General features: G+C 59.4%; 2 protein-coding genes across 5 annotated transcripts; one reads left to right on the plus strand and one right to left on the minus strand.

Annotated features, from left to right (window-relative positions):
• Positions 1-1,008: 1,008 nt before the first annotated feature.
• On the plus strand, positions 1,009-26,039 carry CD81 (CD81 molecule). Its single transcript, XM_074230807.1, has 8 exons — positions 1,009-1,131; positions 15,827-15,941; positions 20,987-21,084; positions 22,263-22,337; positions 23,546-23,650; positions 23,795-23,896; positions 24,072-24,158; positions 24,732-26,039. The coding sequence occupies exons 1-8, from the start codon at positions 1,066-1,068 to the stop codon at positions 24,792-24,794; spliced, it is 711 nt and encodes a 236-aa protein (XP_074086908.1). The 5' UTR covers positions 1,009-1,065; the 3' UTR covers positions 24,795-26,039.
• Positions 10,364-22,183, minus strand: LOC141518622 (uncharacterized). 4 transcript variants are annotated; one of them, XR_012477239.1, is made up of 4 exons: positions 15,794-22,183; positions 15,258-15,546; positions 12,820-13,301; positions 10,364-12,536 (listed from the first exon to the last, which is right to left on the minus strand). XR_012477239.1 is itself a non-coding variant. In XM_074230809.1 (3 exons), the coding sequence occupies exons 2-3, from the start codon at positions 15,673-15,675 to the stop codon at positions 12,259-12,261; spliced, it is 696 nt and encodes a 231-aa protein (XP_074086910.1). In that variant the 5' UTR covers positions 15,676-18,766; positions 20,571-22,182; the 3' UTR covers positions 10,364-12,258. The 4 variants fall into 4 exon arrangements, 3 of the variants coding, with proteins under 3 accessions (XP_074086910.1, XP_074086911.1, XP_074086909.1); XM_074230809.1 differs by lacking the exon at positions 12,820-13,301 and having other exon boundaries at positions 15,258-18,766; positions 20,571-22,182; XM_074230810.1 differs by lacking the exon at positions 12,820-13,301 and having other exon boundaries at positions 15,794-22,181.
• Positions 26,040-26,151: the final 112 nt, after the last annotated feature.

Here is a 26,151-nt window from a genome sequence, read left to right on the forward strand (position 1 = left end):
GGGTGGCTGTCTTTGCCCACCCATGTTTGTCGGTGCTTGCCAGGGGCTGCTTGGGTCACATGGCCCCTGGGGGGGGTCTCCAGGTCGGTTTGGGCCCAGGTCTGAGGTGGGACTGGCCCGCTGGAGTTTAGGGGGTCCTTGGGATGCCCAGCGATGTTGGGAGAGAGGAGAGGCCTGGTTGAAGGAGGCACCCTCCGGCCTAGGAATCTCGAGTTGGGGTATCTTGTCTGCCCCCCACCTCTCTACAGAAAGTAGGGGTTGGGGGGTCCTCCTTGTACCTCCACCCCAGACCCCGAGTCACTGGGGCAGGGCTCAAGGGATTGGGGGCGGAGCCGCTGGCCTGGGAGGGGTCATTGCTGAGCCTGGGAAAGCAGGGGGGCCCGGGCAGGAGGGGCGGAGGGGGGCGGCCGGGTCCTCAAGAATGGGGGCCCCCCAGCCGCTTCCTCTGCTCCCCCCACTTCCCCGAGGGGTAAACTGAGGCTGCGGAGGGCGGGGAGCAGTGGGCGCCCCTCCCCTCCCCGGGGGCGGGGCGGGCGGGCCGGGGGCCGGGGGGGGGGGGGGCCGGGGCGGGCCGGGGCGGGGCGGGCCGGGGGCCGAGGGCCGGGCCGGGGCGGGGCGGGCCGGGGGCCGGGGCGGGGGCCGGGGCGGGGGCCGGGGCGGGGCCGGGGGCCGGGGCGGGGCGGGGCGGGCCGGGGGCCGGGGCGGGGCCGGGGGGGGGGGCCGGGGGGCCGGGGCGGGCCGGGGGCCGGGGCGGGGCCGGGGGGGCCGGGGCGGGGCCGGGGCGGGCCGGGGCGGGGCCGAGGGGGCCGGGGCGGGGGCCGGGGGGGGCCGGGGCGGGCCGGGGCGGGCCGGGGGCCGGGGGGGGGGGCGGGGCGGGGCGGGCCGGGGCGGGGCCGGGGCGGGCCGGGGGCCGGGGGGGGGCCGGGGCGGGCCGGGGGCGGGGCCGGGGCGGGCCGGGGCGGGCCGGGCGGGCCTGGGGCCGGGCCGGGCCGGGCGGCGCCAGAGCCGAGCCGCGCTGCGGAGGAGCGGGAGCGCAGCAGGCCCAGCCGCGCGGACCCCGGCGCCATGGGGGTGGAGGGCTGCACCAAGTGCATCAAGTACCTGCTCTTCGTCTTCAACTTCGTCTTCTGGGTGAGCGGGGCCGGGGGGCCGGGAGGAGACCCCCCCCCCGCCGGGCCCGGGGCGCCCCGAGCCTGGAGCCCGGCGGGGGGGGCCGCGCGGGGCCGGGGCGCCCCACCGATCTGCGCCGCCTGGAGAGGGGGGCGGTCTGCGCCCGGGCGCGTTTGGGGGCGCGGGGCGGGGCCCCCCCAGGCGCCTCTCCTTTGTTCTGGCTCGGCCCGGGGTGGGGGCGGGGGCGGCGGCTGGTTCCCTCCCCGTTTCCTGCCATTCTCAGGGTCTGAGTCGGGGGGGAGGGGGCCGGGGCCCCGGAGCTCCCCGGGAACCTCCCCCTCCCCACAGCCTCACCCAAGGGCCCCCGGGGCGGGGCAGCTGTGTCTGAGCGGAGCGGGGCCGGGGCACCCGGCGCCCAGGGCAGAGCCCTCACTCGGCAGGCGGGCACCGGGCCACGCGGGCACAGGCTCCTCTCGGCCCCCACGAGGAAGGCGGCCCCCGGGCCCCTCCTCCCCGTGGGACCTTCCTGGTTTGCCCAGCTCTTAAGCTGAGCCCTCCCCCCCTCTAGATGGGGGGACCCCAAGCCTCAGACTGCCCGTGGGGGGCTAACCCGCCTCTGGCTCCCTCCTAGGCCTGCGGAAGGCTTGGCATTGCCCAGGCCCCGGGGCGGGGGGCGGGGAGGAGAGCCTCGATCTGAGAATGCCCCCCCAGCCCCCGAGATGCAGAGACAGCAGCCCCGTGGCGGACCAGAGAGGTTGGGGCCGCGTGGGTCTGTCTCCCCTGAGATGTCAGAGCTTTCTGCCCGGCGGGTCCTGGGGCCCAGCACGGTGGGAGCCGGCGGCCACCTGGGCATCGGTGAGCCGCGCCCCTGGGTTCCATGGGGGCCACAGTTCTCTTGGAGAAGCCTGACCGTGAGAGAACCTTCAGTGGGGATCGGGAGCCAGAGCTGAGGTGCCCTTGCCTGGAGCACCCTGGCCCACGGACCCCAGCCCTATTCTCAACCCATGGGGAGAACCCAGGAGAGGGATTCCAGGCCTGGTGGCCCGGCCTGGTGCCTTCTTATCTCTTTCCCCAAGGCTTAGTGGAACTCTGAGGTTTGGTGGGGGAGAGGGGAGCGGCTGAGCCACAGAGCCAGGCTGGGGATCCCCAACTCGGCAGGGCTAGGCAGGGACTCCTGGGTCTCTTAGCAGATGACCTGCTGGAGCCCAGCAGCCTCCACTTTCTGTTTCCTTTTCCTTTCATCTTGGTCCCAAGAGCCCCACAATCATGTGAGGTAGGGGGAGGGCGGGCACAACTGGTGGGCAGACCCCAGAAAGCCCAGGTGTCCTCAGAGCACAGAGGGAGCCTAGAGAGTGATGGGCGCCATGCCAGGGTCAGAGATGGCAGTTCCTGACTCAGTTCCTCATCCCCTGCCCCCTCCCATGACTTCGTTCAGGGCCCCCAGAGATGGTGGGTGGGGTCCTGCCAGTTAGAATCGGTTGCTGGGAGCCCGGGCCTAGCTCCCTGACACTGGCTCCTGGCACTGGCCCTTTTGCCAGACATAGGCCAAATCTGAGACCGCCTGTCTGATGGCCCCAAGCAGCCCCTGTCCCCCTTCTGGCCCAAGGCCTTATTCCTAGGCCTGAGGTGGGGAAGGTCCTCAGCCCAGGCTGGCCAGCCAGGCAAGCCTCTGGTCCAGGGAGCTCCAGGGGAGAGGACTAATTGAGGCCTTGCTTGGGACTGTCAGGGACCCTGGGTCTCAACATCTGGAGCTGACTATGAGGGCTCCCTGGGGGGGGGGGGGGGGGGCGCTTGAGAGGATTTGGACCATAGCCTGTCTTGGGAGGGTCAGACATTCCCAGCCCCAGATGCCTTGGGGGGGGCAGACCCTAATTCATTACTTTTTCTTTAAATGTAAACACTTTAGTTCTCTTTCCAAGGCCATGCCACAGTGGTTTCCAAGAATCCTTTTTTTCCCTCCCCCCCAAAGCAATCTAATGGGAGCTCTACACGCCTAATCATGAGAAGCCTAGATCCATGGCAAGCATGTTGTGAAAGAAGGAGCCATTAGAGAGAAGCCCATGATCAGGAAGAGAGTAAGGCAGCTCCGCTCTCCCTCCTCTTGAATGGGGCGGGGGGGTGGGTCCCTATCCCAAGCCTCTTAGGATTGCCTTTGATCCTGGGGCTGCTGAAATGGCGGCACAGTTGGTGGGCCATGATGTTGTTCTCGCTGGGTACAATGCGGTTCCGCTCCCTTCTCTGTGCTCCCTTCTCTGTGCTCCCTTCTCTGCGCCTTGGTCCTGGCCCAGCCCAGCCTCTTTCTAGGCTTTTCCGACATCTGGGCCCTGGTGATTTCTTAGAGATCACCTTCCCGCATCACCATGGTTCCGTCATTCCCCAACGCTGGGCATCCCCTCGCTTTCCAGCTCTTCATGACCATGAACATGGCTGCCACGCGTATTTTTGTGCCTCTGGGTCTTCCCCTTTTGTGTGATCTCTTCTGGATCCAGAGACCTACAAGTGGTTTCAGGGGATCAAAGGGGATGTGCTTTTTGGGGACCATTCCAAATTGCACTCCATGACGGTTGGGTTCGTTCACAACTCCAGCAGCGGTGCACCTAATTAACTTATTAGTTGGACTGGAGTCACAAAGGCAAAATGGTCAGAGACCCTTAGTGGGAAGCCCTGACTCCTCTCCCCCACAAGGCAACTGTGTGACCCCGATGTGTCATCTAACCTCTCCCCATTGTCTGCAACACCAAGACAGGCCCACCTTTTTTGTTTTTTTTTTGGTCAAAAGGGGTTAAGTGACTTGCCCACGGTCACACAGCCAGGTAATTAGTAAATGTCTGAGGCTGGATTTGAACTCAGGTCCTCCTGACTCCAGGGTGGGTACTCTTATCTATCCACAGCATCACCTAACTGCCCCCCCAACCTTTTAAAAGTCCATTTTGTTTTGTTTTGTTTTGTTTTTTCAATGAACAAAAATGAACTTTTCCCTCCCTACTTCCGCGGTGGGGGAAGATCCCCAAAGCCTAACCAGGAAACCCAATGAGAAAAACCCAGATTCCCTCTCCGGTCTTATCGCCAATTGTGTGGGGTGACCGCCAACTGTGTGGGGTGACCGGGCCTGCGGTGACAGGAAACTAGCGGCGGCTTCTAGCAATTGCTTCAGGTCAGGCCGCCGAGCTGACGGTTCTCGGGGCTTTCCCGGGTCTTTTCTGGGCCTTGCATCACTTTGTATGAGGCCTCAGGCTCCTCTCCGACAAGTCCTTAGCCTGGGCCAGCTGTCATGAATCTGAGGGCCAAAGGGAGTCCGGAACACCGGAGGAGGGTTCCCAGCCCTGGGGGACACCTGCCCCTTCCCTTCCCTTCAGAACTGCTCCTCTAACCTCTTCAGGGTGAGGTCTCTGCTTCCTTCCCAGGCCTGCCCCCTCCAGTGGTGGAGGGCTGCTGGGGGGACCCTCTCTTTGTCCCAGCCCAACCTTACCACCTATCCCTCTTTCCCAGATGTGGAGACTGAGGCAGACACAGATGGGAACCCTTGTCTGAACTAAAGAGCCTTGGGGCCTTCTTACTGGGTGTTTCCCTATCTGAACAGGGTGGGGGGGGGGGCAGGAGTGCTGTGGTCTTGGTGGTCACTTCTCTGGTAACGCGGCTGGTCATGGGTGGTGATGAGACCGAAGGGGCCAGAGCTGGAGAGCTGGACTGGGGGTGGGGGGAGGAGAGGGCAGCGTGAATTCTTGGGCTGCTGCTGCTCGTGCAGCCAGGCTTGCTATGTCCGGCCTAGAAACCCAGCCCTGGGGCCCCGTAGGATGGAGGGCAGTGCAGACAGGAAGGTTTTGCAATGTTCCTCAGGCTCTTGCCAGACCAGCCCTGGCATTCGAGCTATTGGGTGACCTGAGCTGGGGTCCTGTGCCTGGGTGGCCTTGGGCCAGCCGTAAAGGACCCGCCTTCTTCAGTTCCACCTTCTTGTTTCGGTAGGAGAAGGCACCTGGCCTGTTCTGGGGGGTGAGGGTGGTCCCCACCCTGCTAGAGGAAGTAGCTGAGGCCTGTGTCTGGCCAAGTGGGGGGCAGCATGCAGGGCAGAAACGAGTGGGGGGGTGCCCAGTGACTTTCTGGAGGAAGCTGAGAGAACAGGAACTGAGGGAGAGCAGAGCTTGGTGGGTGGGTGGTTGTTTTGGGGGGAGTAGGCCCCCAGAGTGATGTGAGGCTGGGTCCTGTCTGCCCCTCCCCACCCTGAGCCATCAGCCCTGAATCTGTCCAGGTGTCCCGAAGGCCTCTCGGGTAATCAGGGGCAGGGTGCTTCCCTGGTCCCTGCCTCGGATGTGTCCCTCTTCTCTCTGCCATCCTCCAAGGCCTCCTTTTCCAGGAGCTGGTGCTCTCCTGCTCAGGAAGGGCCCCCCATGCTCAGATCCTTCACCTCCCCCAGCTCTTCACCATACGCACTGACTTTAAGCTTTCCCCCCATCCAGACCCCCAGATCCTTTTCACCCAAACTGCTACCTGGCACACCTCCCCATCCCCCTCTCCCAACTCCTAGCTTGTTCTCAACAAAATCAGAAATTGTTTTACATTTGGAGAAACTGAGGCTCAGAGTGGACGAGCCTAAATGGAGGGGCCCGCACTGTCCCCTCAACCCCTTAGACCTTTGCTTTCTCCGTCTGCACATAGAAGAGCCCGGCTTAGCTCGTGGAGAATTAGCAGCCTCTGGGTAGGGATTTGTTCTCGCCTCCCCTCATGTGCAAGAGCTAAAAATACCCGGCCGGGAGGGTGGAGGGGCAGCCTTGGCATGCATCAGCTGCTGGAAGAACGTGCAGCATGGGCTGTGGGGCTGGGAGGGGGTCCGAGAGACCATCTGGTGGAATCCCTCGTTTGGTAGCTGCCCTACCTGAGAGGGTCGAGGGACTTGGCAGGCCTTCAGGAGGGAGGATCTGAGGCACGACTGGAACCCAGGTCTCCCAGCCCCCCAGACCGGACCGGGTTGGCCATCACAGTACCAGAGCACGAGGCAAGACAGACACAGGTCCAGAGAAGAAGGATCATTTCTTGGGGGAGCCTGAGTGGAGAAGTTCGAGCGTCCCTCGGGCCTGGAAGGGTGGGTCTGGCACCCTCCTCAGGCTCACTTGGCCTCCTCAACTCAGGGGAGCAGGTTAGGGGCCCAGAGGTCAGGAAGACCAGGGTTTCTTGGGATTCTGGGGGCATCCCCCATGATAGGACCTCCAATTAGCCTGGAAGGCCCCTTGAACCCTGGGATAGTGTGATTGGGCCTGGGCCTGAAGTAATCAGGGCTTTGGCTGGAGAAGCAGAAAAAAGGGAAGAGGCTTTGGTCTGGTGTTCCCAAAATCCCTTCAAGGCGGCTTTCCTGCCCCAAAACACACACAGACACAGACACACACACACACACACACACACACACACACACACACACACACACACAGAGTGAATTCAAGCACACACTCCCAGACACACATTCACACGTCAGAGATTACACAGACACATGCTCACACGCACCAGTCACACACATGAACTCATACACAGTCACACCATGAATTCAGAGCCTCACTGATGCACACATGAGAACTCACACACTCGCCTACATCTAAATCCATAACATAGAAACTTAGACAGACACACGGACACACACGTCTGCTTCTCCCTCTTCTTCCCCTCTCTTACAAAGCAATGATGCCTTGAAGCTCATCCAGGATGGAAGGTGAGCCCCAGCCCCAGCCCCAGCCCCAGCCCCGGCTCTCTGGCCCTGGGGCCTGGAGACTGCGCGGGGTGTAGCTGGGGGCCTGCTAGTGCCCTCGTGACATCCTCACCCCCCACTTGTCCCCTTGCAGCACAGTCGCAGGCCCGCCCCCCCGTGGGTAGAGCCCTCAGAGCTGCCAGTGCTAGAGATCCCAGGGGAGGGGCTGTTGCCAGTTGCTTGGATGCCAGAAGCCAGTGGTCTCCAGAGATGGGCGCCGTGTTCTGTTGGAGTGAAAACAGGGGGGAACATTTTCCCAGTGAATCGTCCTTTGGAAGAGCCTCAGCCCACGAAGGTTGGGAAGCCTCAGACTGGCTAGCTGTCTGGGTCTCTCGGTTGTCTCTGCCATGTATCAGCTGTCTCTGGGTCTCTCCAGGCAGTCTCTAGGCTGCAGTCTCACAACAAATTGCCCAAAGTCCCTGCCTGCCTGCCAGTGGAGCTCTAGTTTCCATGGCAACGCCCCAAGGGTTACACCTTCCTCCTTCCCAGTCACAGCCAGGGCAGGATGGCTGCGGTCCCAGTTCCTCCGTCCACGCTGCCTTTCAAGTCTCCCTGTTTTCTATGGAAACCTCCCTCAGTGACTCCAACTGAAAGACACCCCAAGGCTCCTTCCTCCCCCTGAGGCTCAACCCCCACCAGAGGCCTTCCTCTAAGCCCCTCTGTCACTGAACAAAGGGGAGAGGGGAACTGAGGCCCAGAGGAGGGAAGAGACTTGGCCCCAAATCCCACAGCAAAGCATCCTGGGGCCTGGAACATCTGACTCAGGCCCTCCTGCCCTTCCCAGTCCCCCCTGGAGGCCTGGCTGGTCATCCAGCAAAGACTCTTCATCCGGTGGCAGGGGAGGGTGGGACTCATCAGGGAAGGCCCCTCCTGCTTGTAAAATCCCCCACCAGGACCTGCCTTTTGGGGGCCTGGACTTCCTCCCCTGTCAGTGGGGGAGCCTCGTCCTTGGGTGAGCCGGGCGTTTTACAGCCCTGGCGTCCTCCAGATGTGGCAAATACCATTTCTCCCGAGTGGCTCTAATTGAAAGGGCAACCCTTGATCATCTAGGATCTCCTCGCAGGAAGGGAGCTCAGACCACTGGCGCCTGTCCAGCATCTCAAGTGAGACCTCACTTAGCCTCTGTTTGCAGACCTCCAGGGACGGGGAAGCTCATCCGCTTCAGCGTGGGCTGGTGTCCAGCCTATGCAGGCTTTGGTCCATCCCCCCTGCGTATGGCAGCCCTTAAAGACTCCTAATGGCAATTGCGTTCTATAGTGAGATCTTAGATAACACAGAGCTGGGCTCTTCCTCCCAACTAGCACTCCTTAGACTACTTTAGTAGACCCCAGGGAGATTTGATTCTGGTGAGGGACCAGGCCTGGGCCCGCCCTGCTCAGCCTAAGATGCTTGGGTCCAGGTTTGCCTCCCACGCCTAGGAGTAAGAGCCAACTATGAAGAGTTTTGTTATCTCGCTGCGCCTTCCTCTGGCTGCCCCCATGCATGGACCCCCCCCATCTCTGCCAGATTGCTGGGGGAGGGGAACTGAATCCTCCAGGTCCCGTCCATGGTGGGGGGGGGGGTCTCAGTGACTAGCTGACGGCCCTTTAAAGGGTCCTTGTTCTTTTATCTGAGCTCTCCTCTCTTGGGGCACAGTGTCTGGTCTTGTTCAAGGTTAGTCGTCTCTCTATCTAAGATCCAAGCCTCTTAGCTGAGAAGGACATGCTGGACCTCAGTATCTTCAAGGCCAGATTGGTCTCGGGACTTTGGGGGTGGCTGAGCCCCCTTTAAGTGATCATTTGGGAGGCAGGAAAGGGACCCAGATTCCAGGTCAGGAGGCCAAACTTCTCATCCAGGTGCCATCCCTCTGTGTGATCTGCCTCCGGCCTCCCTTGTCTATGGGACCTAGAGTTCTAGCTGACCCTCTGTGATCCCGAGGCTAGCTCCTTGGAGGAGAGGATCGAATTCTTCCTCCCTCTTGTTCCTGCCAGTGGCAGTGACCTCCATGGCTCTTGGAATGTTTGGGGGACAAGGGCAGAATCTGGCAGTGGCTGCAGATCCTCCTGGTTCTCCTGTCATTCAAAGGAGGCCGGCCCATCGTGCCCACCCTGTGCCCTTCCAGGTAGGCTGCCTTAGGAACACAGGATCCATCTGCCCAGAGAGCCAATGGGTTTCCCCTTGCTCAACTAGTCTACGCCTCCCCACCAACCCAGGCCCTTCTCCATTTATCCTCTAGAGTCCATCCTTGGGAGGAAGGGGATGCTGGGGAACAGGCTTATTGTCATTCTCAGGCCACGGAGTCTGGCTTCAACTGTTCCTCACTCCCGGGTCTAATTTGTTAAAATCGCAAACCCCACTGACCTAGAAGACTTCGCTGGGCTTAGGCATCATTCTAAACCTTCAGTCTTCATTATGCCCCCCCCCCCCCCAGGGAGTTGGAGCAGGGCAGGGAAAAAGTTTCTGAGGTTCAGGAACCATGATCCCCAGTGAGCATTGTAGCCCCAGTAGCTGCTTGTGTCCTGGTCCTGCAGAGAGTGACCCCCTCCCTACTTCTCATCCAGCCCCTCTTCAATGCTGGCCACATCCCAGCTTGGGGAACCCCCCAGCTTGGGGAGCAGGAGGGTGTTTGCTTTCTCTCATCAAGCTCCTTCAAACAGAATTGAGCCTACCCATCTCCCTCTCTTGTCTTGGCTCTAGAAATTAGAAGGAAGTTCATTTTCATTTCTTCTGGTTGACTGCCCTGTGGCTCTTCCCTCCACTTCTGCCTACTCTAGGCCCAGACTCTGTTCTCTGCTACTCACTGCCTCTGCCCATGAGGGCTCTAGCACCCTCTGGGCATGAGAGGAGTGGGCATCCATAAGCACTTTGTCATTTGTTCATTTGTTGTGTGGGTGAGCCCAGGCCCTTGGCTTAGTTAGGGCCTACCCACACACAGGCCTCCCCCATCCAGAGCCTTGGACTCCTTCGGTTGTTCTGACCCTGCCCCATCCAGAAGAGGCTACCGGGAGACCACAAGATCCTCAGATGAGACATGGGTATCCCAAAACCATAGACTGTAGGTTGGAAGGACCATCTGATCCCCTATATCCAAGTAGTCTTCCAAACCCTGCTTGGAGACTTCAGGTGACAAGGAACCCCAGGAAACCCTCCACCTACTGAGGGGGCTCGTGCCAACTGGCCGAAGCTCTGAGACTTAGCTTTTCAGGCCTCCACTGTCACCTTCAACCTTCCCTTATTGCTTCTAGTTCTGCCCCTGGAGCTAAGCAGACTCCTGGTCTTTTTTTTTGTTTGTTTGTTTGGCAGTAGGGTTAAGTGGCTTGCCCAAGGTCACCACACTAGGTCATTATTAAGTGTCTGAGGCTGGATTTGAACTCAGGTTCTCCTGACTCCAGGGCCTGTGCACCACCTAGCTGCCCCTGGTCATTTTTTTTATTGAAATTTTATTTTTCTAATTCCACACTATGGTAGTTTTCCAATAGTCATTCATTTACAGATGTACAAATTACGCATTTTCCTTCCGCCCTCCCTTCTTCCCCCCCTCCCCACAACAGAAGAACTCTAGTATTCCATAATATTTCACAAACGTGTTCAGCCATTCCCCAGCTGATGGGCATCCCCTCAATTTCCAGTTCTTTGCCACTACAAAAAGAGCTACTATCAAAATTTTTGAGCATGTGAGACTTCCCTTTATGATTTCTTTTGGTATTGTGGGTCAAAGGGCATGTTCAGTTGTATTGCTCTTTGGGCATAGTTCCAGCTTGCTCTCCAGAAGGACCAGATCAGTTCACCACTCCACCCACCGTGCATTAATGTCCCAGTTTTCCCACGTCCTCTCCAACTGGATTGTTTTCCTTTTTGGTCATCTTAGCCAATCCGATAGGTATGAGTTGATACCTCATTGCATTTGCATTTCTCTAATCAATCATGATTTGGAACAGTTTTTCATTTGACTATTTATAGCTTTGTTTCATTTGAAAACGACCTGTTCATATCCTTTAATAATTTATCCGTTAGGGGAATGATTTGTAATCTTATGAATTTGATACACATGATATATATTCGAAATGAGTCTTTAATCAGAAACACTGTGAAGATTGTTTCCCACCTTTCTTTTCTCTCTCCAGTCTTGGCTGCTTTCGTTTTATTAGTGCAAAACCTGTTTAATTTTATGTGGTCAAAATCATCCATTTTGTACTTTATAATATTCTCTCTTTCATATTTGGTCATACCTTTCTCCCCTTTCCATAGATCCAGCAGATAAGAGTGTTTCTTTGGTTTCAGAATTGGTCTGTGGTATTCACCCTTTACATCTAAATCCTGTACCCATTTGACCTTACTTGGCCATATAGGGTGTGAGATGTGGGTCTGTGCCTACTTTCTGCATATACTTTTCAGTTTTCCCTGCAGTTTGTGTTGAATAGAGAGTTCTTCTCCTAGAAGCTACTGTCCAATTGTTTGTCAAACAATAGTCATTTACTACTGTTTCTTTTGAATCTGTCCTGATCCTCTGGTCCATGACTCCTTCTTAACCAGTACCAGGCAGTTTTGACGGCTGCCATGTCATCGCATAACACAGTTTTAGATCTGATTGAGCTAGGTCACCTTCCTTTGCATTTTTTTAAATCGGCTTCCTTGATATTCTTAACTTTTTGTTGCTCCAGATGAATTTGGTGACTCTAGCTCTGTAGAATAGTTTTCTGGTTTGGTCCTTCTCTTGATCCTTGGATGTCTTGGGATCAGTCATGATCTTTTGCGCTTTCTGATGCCCATCTCATTCTCTGCAAGGAAGTAGCTATTTCCCCTTATAGATTCCGAGTGCCAGAATCAGACTCAGTATTCAAATCTTCCCCCTTGTTGACTCCTCTGCCTGTTGAAGGATGAAATTCTCACCAAGGCAGATCAAAAAGTTGTTAGTTCCTGAGAGAGGGACCTTCTGCTACTGTCTAGCCTGCCCAAGTTCCTCATGTGGGGCAGGATGCAAGTGGGTGCCAGACAGTGACATCCATCACCTTTTGAACCTCACTGAGCTATGAGGCAGGACTGCAGGAATGGTGTCCTTTGGAAGGATGAAGAGACTGATGTTCAGACAGTGCTGGGGACAGGACCCAACCAAGCCAGGTCTTCCCTAACTCCACAGTCTCACACTGTCCTCTCCAGCTCACCTTTTTTAAGGTGCCATCATCATGTCATGCATATTTCCATATTAGTCATGCTGTGATAGAAGAATCAGAACAAAAGGTCAAGACCATGGAAAGGAAAAACAAACCTTTAAAAGGTGAAAAATAGTCAGCTTTGGTCTACATTCAGACCTGTAATTCTTTCCCTAGATGGGTGGATGTTATTTTCATCACAGGTTCGTCATAGTCTAAAGTATGCCTAAAAGTATTAGTGATCTCTGTGCTTCCGAGGGCAACGATGCCCATCATAGGTGACCATTGTTAGTGTTTGCCGCTACTGGACCGTGTTCCGGTTCTGCTCACTCCACTCAGAATCCGTTCATGGGAGTCTTTCCAGACTTTTCTGAAGTCGGCCTGCTCGTCATTTCCTATGGGACAGTAATGTTCCCTCGCATTCAGTATCCCACAACTTGGGCAGCCCTTCCTCAATGGATGGGCACCTCCTCTCCCTGCTTCCTCTTTAGGGTCCTGTGGCCTGAGAAGCAGGAGTCTCAGGTTCTGGGTCGACCACTGCTGCTTGCAGACTTCTTGGTGCTTTCCTAGTTGGAAAATGAGAGATTTGGTTCCTACCCCTCCCACTTCTGACAGTCCCTGGTCTGTGTACTGTGCAGACACCCCCTCCCCCCCATCAATTAATCAATCCAGAAACATTTATTAAGCACCTGAGACCGGAGACAGGCCCTGCCCTCCAGGAGCTCACAGTCTAACAGGGAGACGATCTGCAAACCACTGTACAAAAGAGTAGAACTAGGAAATAACGTTCCCCCTGCTGGAAGTCTCACACTTACACACACCCATCCATAGACAATGCACCCGACTCACACGACTTCCATCTCTGCTCTGCCTTTCATCCTCCAGGTCTGAGCTCAGCCTTGGCCTCACCGCCCTGACCAGGGCAGCTGCTTGAGCCGACGGGCACCACCCTCTGTGGCTCCGGGCCCAGCACCCGGTCAGCCAGGCTCTCTCCTGCCTCCCATGCCTGGGGTTCCTTGGGTCAACCTCAAGTCTGCCTAGTTTAGAGGCTTCCCTCATGTGTCCATTCCCAGGGAAGGAACTTTCTGTCCCCAAGCCATCAGCTGGCCTGGGTTCTGGGCATTTTGCCCCCCTCAGTCCTGCCACTGTTGCTCTGCCAGGCTGACTCTAGGGCCCTTGTTGCCATTGTGACCATGGCCGCTGACCCTGCTTGACTCCAAGAGTTGAACCGGCTTGACATTCTGCACTAATCAATGGGCTGTTCGGTTACTAAGAAGTCCAGGCGATTGCTTGATCTTCTGGCCAAGGTGGTTGCAAGCAGGTCCTGGGCCCTGTGTCCCAGGAGGAAGCTGAATTTAGTGTGATCTGTCCACATTCTTGCCCTTCGTTTAGGAGACTGGATGGGGGAGGGATGACTGGCCTGGGTCATCTTCCCTGCCTCAGGTTAAGTGGACCTCAGTTGCCCTCACTTTGTTGTCTGTGTTGAAGAGGCTCCAATTTCTTCCTCTAGTCTCCCACCTGTTGCCTTTTTCTAGTCAGAACCTGCCAGGACCAACCTCTGAGGCTGTTGATGGGACCCCAGGCATGCCTCAGTTTCCTCCTCTGGAAAATGGGGACATTATCTTTGGATTAAGAAGCTTGCTGGGCCCTCGTGAGGACAGCACATGATAAACCTCAGTGTTCCAGGGAGAGGAGGCTGCTCCCTTGATAGACACTCCTGGCACTCCCCCATTGTGTGTGGGGGCAGCATGGTAACCCCTTCCCCTAAAGTTTTCTTTTCTTTAGAATGAGGGATGGGAATTTAGGGACCACTGGGGCTCAGCAGGAGTGACTCTAGGTCTGATGGGATCTGGGCCCCATGAGGACAGAGAAGGCCTGATGCCTACTGTGGGGGTGGGGATAAGGTCGCATTTTCCGATATGACCCAGACACCAGATAACTCTGGAGGTCCCTTCCCCACAGCCTCTGCTTGGTGAGACCTGGGGCCTTGTCCCTGAACAAAGGAAGTGAAAGCTGGAGCCCTGGGTGAAGGCAGATGATCTGAGGCTGCCCGCCCTAGAAAAGGCTCCAGTTTGTTTATTCCTCTCCAGGTGCTGCCAAGGCCTGGGAGTCTCGTGGGAGAAAAGGGGGGAGGTGCCCTGTTGGATCTGGGCCGGTGCAGGGCCTCTGCTGCCTGGGGAGGCGACTGAGCCAGATGATCTGAGCAGGAGCTGGGAAAGCCGAGGCTAGAGAAGGGGACTTGAAATGGTTGAAGGAGGGCATTTCTCCAATAGAAATCAGAAAAGAGAGAGGGAGGAGGGAAGGAGGGAGAGAGAGAGAGAGGGAGAGAATTCCATTTAAAGTCACAACGGAAGACAGTGACTCTGAGTCTTGGCTCCCAGCAGAGAAGGGCCCGTCCCTCTCTTGGGGAGAAGGGAGGCCCCGTTCAGGCCTGGACAAACACCTCTCTCCAGAGAGCACAAGCATAGGACCGCAGGCCCTGGCCTCTGGGACCGCCCAGTCTAATGGGGGGCTGCCGAGCAGGCAGGAAGTAAAAACAAGACCACCGAACTCAGATTGACCAGCGTTATGGGACAGTGAGGGGAAGGTCAAAAACAGGGCCCTGATGAGCTCAGATTATCATAGGAGGAAGAGGAGAAAAAGGAGATCGCCCCCCGAGAGAGCTGGGAGCCTGGGCAGGAGGGGAGGTAGCAGCACGTGCACGGCCAGGATGGAGGTTGGACAGGGGAAGGGACTGCTATGGGGAGGAGCTGAGGGGAGTCAATGCTCCCTCCCTGGAGGTCTGGAGGTCAAGGTCAGATGCCCACTTCCAGGCCCACTGCCCGAGATCCCTGTGCAGACCTGGACAGCTTTGACTGGATGGCCCCGAGACCTGCCCCCCCCCCCCACTAGACTGGAAGCTCTGAGGGACTTTCCATGTCATCCTGGAGGCCATAGAGACCCTCAGGACCTGCTGGGGAGGGTGAGCTGCCCCTGAGGAGCGGCCTTGCCAGCGGAGGAGGATGCACGGACCAGAGCCTGGGGTGGGGTGGCTTTGGAAAAGGCTGGGTGGCCTTGTGGCCGTTTGGGATGGAGAGAGCAGCCACTAATGTCACAGGAGAATGGGGACCGAGCAAAGGTCATTGGCTTGGCCACTAAGAGAGCTTTGGTTACTTTGGGGAGAACTTTTGGTGGAATGAGGAGGTTGGGGGTCAAAGATTAGGAGGCCGGTGAGTAGAAGGGAGGGTCGAGGCCATGGGAGAAACTTCCTGGGAACTTCCTGCTAGGCCTCACTGGCTCCCACTTACCTGTTCTGTTCCTCTGAAAGACGTCACCAAGGTCCAGCGGCTCCTTGTGTCCCCGGCAGCTGCAGAAGGGGGGCCTGCGGGCCAACCACATGCCCAGAGGGGGGCCCAGGGAAGGAGGGGCTGCGGGCCTCAGTTCAAAGTGGTTTCCCTCTCGAAGGGGAGCTTTCGGCGACCCAGGTTTCCCGTAGCCACATCCACCGACACCCGCACACACAGGCCGTTGGCCGGCCTCCAAGCCAATGTCTACACCACAGGCCCAATCCTGGGTGGACAGGGAAACCACAGCCATCTTGCTAGTGGAAATGGGGAGGATTGATTTAGCTCCATTCTCTGCTGTCCCTGGACCATTCCCCCCTTCCCAGGGAGCTGGGGGCGCAGCAGGTCCCAGGGGAGTCCTGCCTGTGAACTGGAGGGTCATAGCCAATTGGGCATCAAGACCTCGGGGGCACCGGACTGGCTTCTGCCTGGCCCAGGAGGAGAGAGTGGAGCCGGCCGGCTTGCTTGCGTGGAGCCGGAGCTTGACCCCCCACCCTTACCTCTGAGCCACTGACTCGGTTTCTCTCCTACAGCTGGCAGGAGGCGTGATCCTCGGGGTGGCTCTTTGGCTCCGCCATGACTCCCAGACCACCAGCATCCTGCACCTGAATCTTGATGATACCCCAGCTCCGAGCACCTTCTACGTGGGTAAGTGGGGCTCAGGCTGAGGGCAGGGAAGGCTGGAGGAGCCCACTGGGCCTCTCTCCACGTCTGATGGAGCCTAGAGAGCCAAGGTCTGAGCCTCCATTTTCCAGTGTCTCACCGTTCGGTGTCCCCAACTGTGGGCTCAGTTTCCCCATCTGTAAAATAAGGACTAGGGGCCGGCTAGGACAGCTTGGGCCATAGGGCCGCTGAGAGTTCCCTGGACCGCCCGGGCCCCCAGTGTCCTCAGCTCTACCCCCAGGGGCACCGGATGGTGGCAAGCATGACAAGGAAATGTTTCCAGTGGGGGCTGCCAAAATTTGTCTGCACCCTGGGGGTGGGACCCCTGAGGCTTCCCAGAGCCGCTGGGACCGAGCTGAGCTAGGGAGGCTCCCCCTGCTTCACCCGGCTCTGGCCCACGTCTTTGGATGGTGCCGCGGCCCCCCAGGTAGGCAGAGATGCTGGGTTGAGGGTTGCCCCTCTGGCTACCTGTGGCTCCCTCACTGTACCTTGGCTGCAGGGGGTGGCGGCAGCTGAAGGAAGAGCCAGGCCAGGAGGGGCCGGGGCTGAGTCACATCCTCCGGGCCCGGGGCCGCGCCGCTCCATCCCCTCCGTGCCTTTCCCTCTCCCAATACCTTATTTGGCCTCTTGGCTACTCCACAGAGCAGTTGCTCAGTCTGGCCCACCCCTCCCGTGGCTTCAGTGATCGGGCATGGGGGGGGCTTCCCTCCGTGGCTTCAGTGATCGGGCATGGGGGGGGGCTTCCCCATGACCTCTGCCCTTTGCTTGGGTGGCAGGGGGCCTGAGTTCAAATCCTAATGCTTGTTAGCTGCAAGACCTTAAGCAAATCCATGGCCTGTCCCTCCCCCTCCCCCTCCTGTCCCCTGTCAGTCCCAGGAGGGGTGGGGTGAGGGTCTCTGAGCTCATTGGCCCCTTGTCTGTGAGGGGGCAGTCTGGGCCCTCTCCTTTTCTCCTTATATAGCTGTGGGAAAGGAGAAGGCAGCTGCTGCCTGGCCGCCCGGCTGATGCCTCTGGCCCAGCCCGCCTCCCCACCCCTCTCTGGCCAGCCACCCATCACAGAAGGGCCCCCGGGTCCCAGAAAGGAGAGGACGACCATGAGACCCCAACCCCAATGGGAAGGGGCTGAGGCCCGCTCCCCTCTGCGTTTGTGACTGGGCCGGCCAGGTCTTCAGCGCTGACCCCACCCCCGGGTCCTGCTCTCTGATATTGGCCTCTCAGCAGCCTCCCAGGGCCACCCTGGGCCTTTCCTCCCCGCTCCCCGGCCCCCAACCAGGGTCATCTCAGGAGGGGGGTCTTTCCCCTTCCTCTCCCCCCACTCTGAAGAGCCTCAGCTAGACCCAGGGAGGGGACGTCCCTTAGAATGCCCAAGGCCAAGCTGGGTCGGACTTCCCGGCCTAGGCCAGGGCTGGGCTTGTTGCCAGGCAGATGTGGCCTGGTCTGGTGGCAGGAAGTCCCACGGAGCCTCTCAGGGCCAGTGCTCTCCCCACACCTGTTCCCTTGGCACCAGCTGGCAGCTGCCGCAGGCCTGCCCCCTCGGGATCAGGCTTTCCCTTGCCTGTCCTTGTTGTGGCCTCAGGTGGACCAAGGCCGCTCCCTCAAATAGACCTGAAGGGGGGAGGGTGCAGCTGAGGCCTGGGGGGGGACGCCCCCCCACCGAGTGCACAGCGGATCGTCATGTGCTGCTCGTGAGAGTGGTGATGGCAATGACAATGAAGATGGCGATGACGGCAGCTTTGGCTGCTTTATGAGGCCCTTCCCAGCGCTCTCCTCGGCCTGCCTCAGGCACCCCGATGTCAGCGGGGAGGGCCCCTGAGGGCGCCGCACACCCAGGTCCTAAGGGAGTTTAGAAGTCAGCAGGGAAGACCCAGGAGGCCGATGGCTCTTCCCAAGGGGAAGGATCAGGAGGGGCGAGTGGGCATCAGGGAGCAGGGAAAGGCTCCGTGGGGTGTGCCTGTGCATGCCCGTGTGTGTGCATGCCTCTGCATGTCCATGTAGCGGGTCGGGGCAGCAGCCGGGGCGGATCAGCATGGAGCAGACTTTGACCTAGGCCCGAGGTGACGGCCTGGCCGCACATCCCGTCCCCCCTCCTGGACTCTGGACCCGGCCCAGGCCGGGCTTCCCCAGGTGCGGGCTCAACCCCTCCAGGGCCCTTGTCCTGCTTTGCCCTTCCATCGGCTCCTGGCCGAGGCCCATAGTCCCCCCCCCCCACCGGGCCAGTGGGGGCTCCCTGGACCTGGCCAGGCCCCCTGGCATCCGCAGCAGGTGACCTTGAAGTGAAAGAACCTCAGTGGGGAGGGGCCCTGGGCCCTGACAGACTGTGAGACCTATGGAGCTCCCCCACAGACCTGTGCGGGGCGAGGGGACGGCTCCCTGCCGTTGTGATCCTATGACAAAGGGGAGGAAGCTGGTTCCTGCAGGTCTGTGGAGGCCTGGGGGTGGGGGGCCAGGCCTTCAGGGCGTCCTTTCCTGGGCCAAGGAGATTGGCCAGTTTGGAGGGGTGGGGGATGGGGAGCCAAAGTGTCCCCAAATCTCTTTCACAGCCAGGGAGGTTTTGGGGTCTGAGGGCCGGGGCTCGAGAGATCGGACAATGGGCTTATTGTGCCCGCCTGGAAAGCCGATTGAGGGGTGGGACTTCAGCCGGGCCCTAGGGAATGCCATGGTGATGGGCCCCGTGGCCCGGGGAGAACAGGAGCGGCTTTCTTCCTTCGCCTCCCCCCCTTCTCTTTCTGGGGCCTTGGTCCAGACCTTGAGCCTTTAAAGACACCTCCTCTTCCAGATGACGTCAAGTGACTTGGCCAAAGTCACGCAGCCTGTTAGGAGACAAGAGCTCGACTCCAAACCCAGAGCCCCGCTTGCTCGGTTCTGGCCCTGACTCTCTCTGTGTCTCCCCCTTCCTTGTTACTCCAGTAACTCCAGTTACTCCTTTGCTTTGGACTCTTCAGGGCTCCTTCATCCCTTACCCCATGTTCCTCGCCCTCCACGTCGGGGCTCACCCCGCTTTTCTGGCGGCCTGTGCTCTCCCAGCTGGGCCCCTTCTCTGACTTCTCTGCCCCACCCCCACTCTCCCAAGATGCCTTCCCCACCCCACCCCCATTTTCAGTGACCACCTCGGAGCTTGGCAGCTGTCCTTGGCTCTCTGCCAGCCTCAGTTTCCCCAAAGGTCCTTTCCCTTGCCCCTCTGAGCTCCCTCAGAGGATTCTGTTTCCTCTTCTCCTGGGTCTGAGCTCAAGCTCCCTAGAGACAGGCTCTCAGGCTGGGTGGGCTCGGATGGAGCCTCCCCCCACCCCTCACTTCTGCAGGGATGACGGGCCCATCCCCCCTTTTAGAGCTTTGGACTATTTTGCCAACTCTGTCTTGTTGGGCCCAGGAACTGAGGCCCTGGGAGGAGGAGGGGCCCCCCTGCCCCCCTGCCTGCTCCCCTTTTAGGCCCGTCCCTTGTTTTCAGTTTGTTGGGGAATGGGGGGGGGCTGAGGGCCCCTGCTGCGGACCAACCCCCAGGATCTCCAGGGGGTCAGTACTTCTTATCTCTGGGGCTGGCAGGAGTGGGAGGGAGGAGCCCCCCGTGTCAGCCTGCTCCATGGGGTGGGTGGGGCCTGTCTCCCCCTTTCCTCTTTTCCCTTTCTCCCTCCCCCTGGGGCCTGGGAAGGACCTGCCTAGCAGGCATTGGGGCATCCTGGGAGAGCTCAGCACTGAGATTTTGGGGCATTGTCATGGCAACCCAGGAGTTTGTGAGCCAATTCTGTTACAGAATTATCTTTAAAAGAGAAACAAGAGATGGACATGGGGGGCAGAGAGGGTGGGCAGTGCCCACTGCCCAGCAGCTCCAGGGGGGCCCCTCCCTCCTCACCCGGCCATAAGGTCAGGGTGATCTGGTCCGGGCATTCATGCAAGGTGGCCTCAGGCCAGGTGCCAGGGAAGTGAGAGCAGGACCAGCAGCCTGGGCGAGGTGACCGACGTGGAAAAGAGAGGCCTTGTTTAAGTAGTGTTACTGGGCATTATTGGGGTCCCAGGGGAAACTGAGGCAGCCAAGTGAAGTGACTCGCTCAGCATCAAACAGCCTGTCTGAGGCAGAGTTGGAACTCAGGCCTTTCTCCTTCCCAAGCCCCATAGTCCACCCCCTGCTCCACCCTGGCTCGGCCTTGCGTGAGAGACGCTCCCACGGGCACCCCCATGCGCTTGGCATTCTGTGACCATGGGCAGATGCTCCCCTTTCTCTCTGGGCCTCAGAGGTTGATGGAGATCATGGCAAAGACCCACAGAGCAGGTTCTTCAGCTTTGTCCTGGCACTGCCAATCAACTGATGGGCATGCTCCCGGAGGCCCCCGTGAGCTGCTTTGTCAGCCTCACTGGGGCCTTCCCGGGGGCACAAGCAGGTCCGGCCAACCTGGTCCGTGCTCCTCCCAGCCAGCACCAGTCCCCTCACCAGTCTTGCTCTTTCCCCACTGAGCTTTGTAACAGCACTTTTCTGAGAGACTCATGAGTCGGGGGCTTCGGATGGGGGGGCAGGAGCTCCTTACAGGGATGAAGTCATAGGGGCTGGGGAAGTCTGAGAGGGGAGGGGAGGCTGCTTGGAAGAAGGGCTACCTGAGCTGCCTAGAGAGGGTGGGGGAATACCTCAGGGAGCCCAGAGAGGGCTCTGGGGAATGCAGGACACTGATGTGGAGGACAGGGAGCTCACTACCCCCCGAGGCGGCTCCGAGGCTCAGGCGGCTCTTAGCCTCTTGGCAGCTTCCGCGTGTCGCCCGGTGGCCGGTCTGGGGCCTCTTGTCCAAATGCCTCCAATTGCCATCATTTGCACATGCTGCCAGGTCACTCCTGCGGCCTAAGATTCATTCTCTTTACCACTTGGCTGGCGGGCACCGTGCCAGGCTGTGTCCCGGGCATCCGAGTCCAAGGAAGCTTCCCTGCTAACATTAGGCAGCTAGGTCGACCCAGACATGAGAGGAAGAGAGGTCACTGGCCCCTGGAGGGTGTCCCTTGAGCCCTGGGGTCGGGGCTGCCCCTCACTGGCCTATCTGCTCCCCCCGCAGGCATCTACATCCTGATCGCCGTGGGGGCCGTGATGATGTTCGTGGGCTTTCTCGGCTGCTATGGCGCCATCCAGGAGTCCCAGTGCCTGCTGGGAACGGTAAGAGACTGGCCAGCTTGCATGAGCACCCACCTCCCTACGGAGGCCCCCCAAGCCTTGGCATCTTCCTGTCCTTGGGCCCAGAATTGATCTTGCAGCCCAGCCCAAGAATCTGTCCATATGGGCGGGCCTGGGCGGGGGGAGCCGTGTCGGGAGGAAGGAGGGCGACCCCAGGGCCCCCCAGAGGAGGGTAGCCAGAACTGGGGAGGAAAGGGGGGGGCCTCCTCTCATGGGCTGTGCTAACCCGGGCCCACCGACTGGTGGGTCTTCGAGAGGATGCCCCTGGAAGCTCGACCGCTGTTGGAGTCAGACAGGAGGGAGTGTGGGGAGAAGGGGAAGGGGAGGGACTCGCCCCACAAAAATATCTTAGGGGATCCTCACTGCTATCTGGGAGGATGGTGCTGCGGGACCCCCATTTTATAGATGAGAAAACTGAGGCAGATAGCAGGTAAGGGACTTGTCCAAGGTCACACCGACAGGACGTCTGGGAACTCGGATTTTCCCAAACCCAGGCCCATCTCTGGCTGTGTAGACTTGCCCTTACTCATCCTTCCCTCTGGGCTGCTGGCATCCCCCCCCGCCGAGTTCTGGGGCTCCTGCTATAGGGAATCTCTGGACCTCAGTGTCCTTGTCTGTAAAACCAAGCAGGAGTGTGGTGGAAGATTCAGTCAGTGTTTGTGGATGGTTCCCCTTCCAGCTCCACTGGTCTGGTTTCTGGGGCCCTGGCCGGTTCAATCCTGGCTGCCCACCGAGCTCAGGGGTCACCCCTTTAAGGCCACTGCCGGGACTTTGGTTCTTGGAGCACGTTCCCCTCAGTCTGGGCTGGCGGGGGGGCGGGCCTTCCTCAGGGCGTTGTCTTCGCTTCATTGTGTAGGGAAGGGGAGCCAACCTTGGGGTCTTGGGCCCAGAGAGGAGGGAGCTGCTTGGACTGGGGGTGGGCTGTCTCCCCCTGCTCCCCTCCCCCCAATCTCTAAACAGACACTGGCTGCCCAGTCACAGAGGTCAGCCCTTCATAGATAATGGGGTGAAGGAGATGCCCCCACCTCAGAAGCTGGGGAAACCAGCCCCCTTCAGACAAGGTGGTGGAACGGGCCGCTCTGCCATGCCAGCCCCTTCCCACTTGCCCCTGCCCCTGCCCACAGCGGGCCCACAATGACGTCTCCCATCTGCATTGACAGTTTTTCACCTGCCTGGTGATCCTCTTCGCCTGTGAGGTGGCCGCCGGCATCTGGGGCTTCGTTCACCGGGATAAGGTAATCTGGGGCCGTGGGGAGCCCAGACTGCAGGACCCCAGGGGTTCAGAGGGTGGGGCAAGTGAGGTCCCTGCTGGAGAGCCACACTCTGCTCCTCCGTGGTTCTTCAGAGAGGGACCGAGGCGACCTTGGACGGCCCCCAAACCCATTAGGAAGTTGAGGCCATCCTGGGCAGCCTCCTGAGGATGATAAAGCGCAATGATGGCGAGCAATAAAGGCCAGCATATCCTCAGAGCAAGCTGCTCAGCACCGATGACATGGGGGGGTAGGGGGATGTTTTCTCTTCCCTCCACACCCTCCCCAGCCCAGGAAAGGGTCAGAATGCTGACTTTTCTTCCTGGCTATCGTTTGAACCTACTCAAGCAGAGCAGAGACCCAGGCCCGGGCTAGGACCCCTCTGTTCTCCTTGGCTCCATCCCTGGGTACATCCTGGTGTGGCTAGGTGGGGCTGGTCTGGACTGCTATGAGGAACGGGGGGGACGGAGGAAGGAAATGTGCCCATTGGGTCTTCAGTGTTGGAGGCTCTAGACATGGGGTGCCTGCTCCCCTTGAACACTGCTCATCACCCCATCTGCTCCCATGTACCCATTCCTTATCCCCACCTGCCCCTTGCTGGTCACAGCCTGGGAGCCAGGAGCCTCACATTCTGGTCACGTCTCTCTTGATTTCCTGGCTGGGGGACCTTGGGCAAATCCTTTGCCCTCTCTGGGCTTCATTTTCCCCTCAAGGGCTCCATGGGAGTTTACCTCCATTGAGGTCAACTGAGACACCAGGTCCTGAGCAAGATCACTGTTGGCCTGGTGGCCTCTCAGTGACCACTGAGGTCAGCCTCTTGGCCTTCAGGACTGGGCAGGCAGACAGATGTTGGCATTGGCAGCAAGGGCTCGCCATCCTTAATGGTAAAACAGCTCAGTGGTTGGTTGAGAAGCGGGAATGAGGGCAAGCACCTGTCCTTTCCCACTGTCTCTCATCCCCCCACCAGGCTCTCCAGACCCCCCTGCCTCCCTCAAGGGGGCCAGATCTCCCCGATGCTAGAAGAGAATGGGAGATGGAGGCTCCGACAGCACCAGGTGACCATAGGATCAATGAAAATAGAATCAATTGGTTGAGCCCCCAGAATCTCAGGGCTGCAGTATAGGTCCCCTGCCTGGCCGGCAAGGGGGAGGAACCACCCCTCGGACACCAATACCGCGGCCTTCTCTCCTCAGATCGCCAAGGACGTGAAGCAGTTCTATGACCAGGCTCTGCAGAAGGCCGTGACGGAGGACAATGCCGGCAATGCCAAGACTGTGGTGAAGACTTTCCATGAGACGGTGAGTGGCCACGGTGGGGTGAGCCGGCGGATGCTGCTTCGCTGGGTGGGCCCTTCTCACTCTCCTGTTGGGCGGGCTCCACAGTGGAGGCGGTGGCAGCGGCTGCTGCCAAGAGTCTGGGGTCATTTCTGTCCTCTTTTACAGCTGGGCTGCTGTGGCTCCAACGTCTTGACCACCCTCTTCACGGCCGCCACCAGCAGTGAGCTCTGTCCCAGCGGAACCAACATCCTCATCACCCCCTTTAAGGTAAGGTCCCTGGGCAGGTGAGGGGCTGACTCCGAGCCAGGGGTCAGCAGGCCTGGAGATTTCAGCCTGGGCCACACGGTTCTGCCTCTGGTTTATGGTCTCACGAGGCCAGCAGGTGGTGGGTGGGCTGCCGTTCTCTCTGGTCACGGGGCCTCTCTCCTGGTCTTCTCTGCAGGAAGACTGTCACCAGAAGATCGATGACCTCTTCTCTGGGAAGCTCTATCTGATCGGCATCGCTGCCATTGTGGTGGCTGTCATCATGGTGAGTAGTGGAGGGAGCCAGCCGAGGGGTGGCGAGGTCCCCTGGGAGGGCCCCGGGCCTAGAAGATAAACCCGAGTCTTCAGGAGCCCCGACAGCCCCTAGAAAGTCGAGGCTGAACAGGGTGTCCCCCAAGGGTCTTGGCTCTCTTTTCATTTGTGTGGACACGAGGTTGGGGAGAAGAGCTGGCACCGAGCTAGCTGGACCACCTGGAACAGTAGACATTCAATGGGAATGAATGTAGAGGTTGGCACAGAGGGACCAAAAATAGGCTCTGAAGTTAGGTAGCAATTATTCTAAAAGAGATCTAGGGCTCTGAGTGGGCCATGAGCAGGATAGAGGCCACCCAAGCAGCTCGCTTGATGGGGAGGGAGACCCCAGCCAGACCTCACTCAGAGGATGGTGGTCATTTCTGGGGGCCCCACTTGAGAAGGGACAGTATGCCAGGCCGTTGAGAGCCCAGAGGAGGGGGTGACCGGGATGGACCCAGTGAGAAGAATCTGGCACTTCCAGCCTGGAAGAGAGGCGACAGCTGGGTGGGGGAGCCGCCCTCCTCAGCACCCCTTCCCCTTGCAGATCTTCGAGATGATCCTCAGCATGGTTCTGTGCTGTGGTATCCGGAACAGCTCCGTGTACTGAGGGGCCGCGGCCCGGGAGGCCAGAGAGGAGGGCCGCCCCCTACCGCGTGGAGTGAGAGAGTCCCGTAGAGCTGTGTTTCTGATATGACCGTCCAGTACTTATTAGCATTTTTACTTTGGAGGGTGGGGGGGGAGTTATTTTTGAAATAAAGAAGTCGCCAGACCCCCTTCTGTGCCTGTGGCTGGGGGGGGGGGGTGTCCCGGAGAGCTGAGGAGGGAGGCACATGTCCAGGTTGGAGGCCCTCCATGGAGGGGGCACAGAGGCGGCCCAAGGCACCTGTCCTCTTTAGCCGGGGCCTTTTTTCCCCCTCGGTCTGCATTCTTTTTTTTCCCATCTCTACTTCCCTGAGCAGCATTTCTGCCCGTCTCCCCCTTTGTGGCCGGTCTCCCCCTTTCTAGCCACGTACGTCGGCCTCTGGCCCTTCGGCTGTGCCTAGGCCACCCACCACGGGCCCAAACCAACTCATTTCAATCGAAGGAAAGAAAAGGATTAATACGGACCCTCCCCTGGGAGCCCTCCCCGTCCCCACCCCGAGGAGGGCAGCTGCCGCCTCGGCCTGTGGCCACGGAAGACCATCTTTGGCCTCCCACCCTTCTCGGCCCCCTTTGACTGGCTCTCCTGCGGGGGGCTTCCTCTCGGAGGGGAGGCTCCATCTGTGGGGAGTGGGGGTTTGAACCCTCGAAAGCCTTAAAGGAACTGCCCAGAATGTCCTTCCTTGGGGGGGAGGGGGCCCGAACTCCCCAGGCCCACCTCCCATCAGGCCCTCTGAACTGGGCATGCATGTATGTTTGTTTACATAGATGTTGTATGTTCTAGTATGTTCCTGGCCTTGGTTATCGGTCTGTAGGCGGGGGCCAGGCCTCCCTGCTCCTTTGGTTCTGTGTTTATGTTCTGGGGATGGTGGGGGCTGGGGGTGGGTTGGCTTCCTGAGGCCCCCATGGGCCTCCATCTGTCATCGGCAGCTTGGCAAGGTGGGCACCTCGAGACAAGCCCTTCCTCCAGGTTCTGACCCCCCCAGGGGGAGGTGACCCCACAAAGCTCCGAGGCCTGCTTCACGCTGCCCCCCCGAACCCTCCTTGACTCGTGCCCCCCATCAGACTGGCCCGGGGAGGGGGCCGCATGCCCACCACCCTCCGGCCTCTCCCTGCCAGTAAGGGAAGGCCGGGCCCCGGGCTTGGGGAGGGGGCTCCGCGGCCCTCTAGTGTCTGCCCGGCGGGGGGCCGAGGTGGCCCCGGGCCGGGGGCGGGGGACAGCATGGCCCGAGGGTCCCCCCCCCCCCCCCCCCCCCCGTCTGTCTGCTTGTCCCCCGTGGCTCCTTCGCAATCCATGTATCCAATAAAGCACCTCTTCTCGGTGA

The sequence above is a fragment of the Macrotis lagotis genome, chromosome 3 (genome assembly GCF_037893015.1).
Source record: "Macrotis lagotis isolate mMagLag1 chromosome 3, bilby.v1.9.chrom.fasta, whole genome shotgun sequence".
In the NCBI taxonomy this organism is placed as follows: Eukaryota; Metazoa; Chordata; class Mammalia; order Peramelemorphia; family Peramelidae; genus Macrotis; species Macrotis lagotis.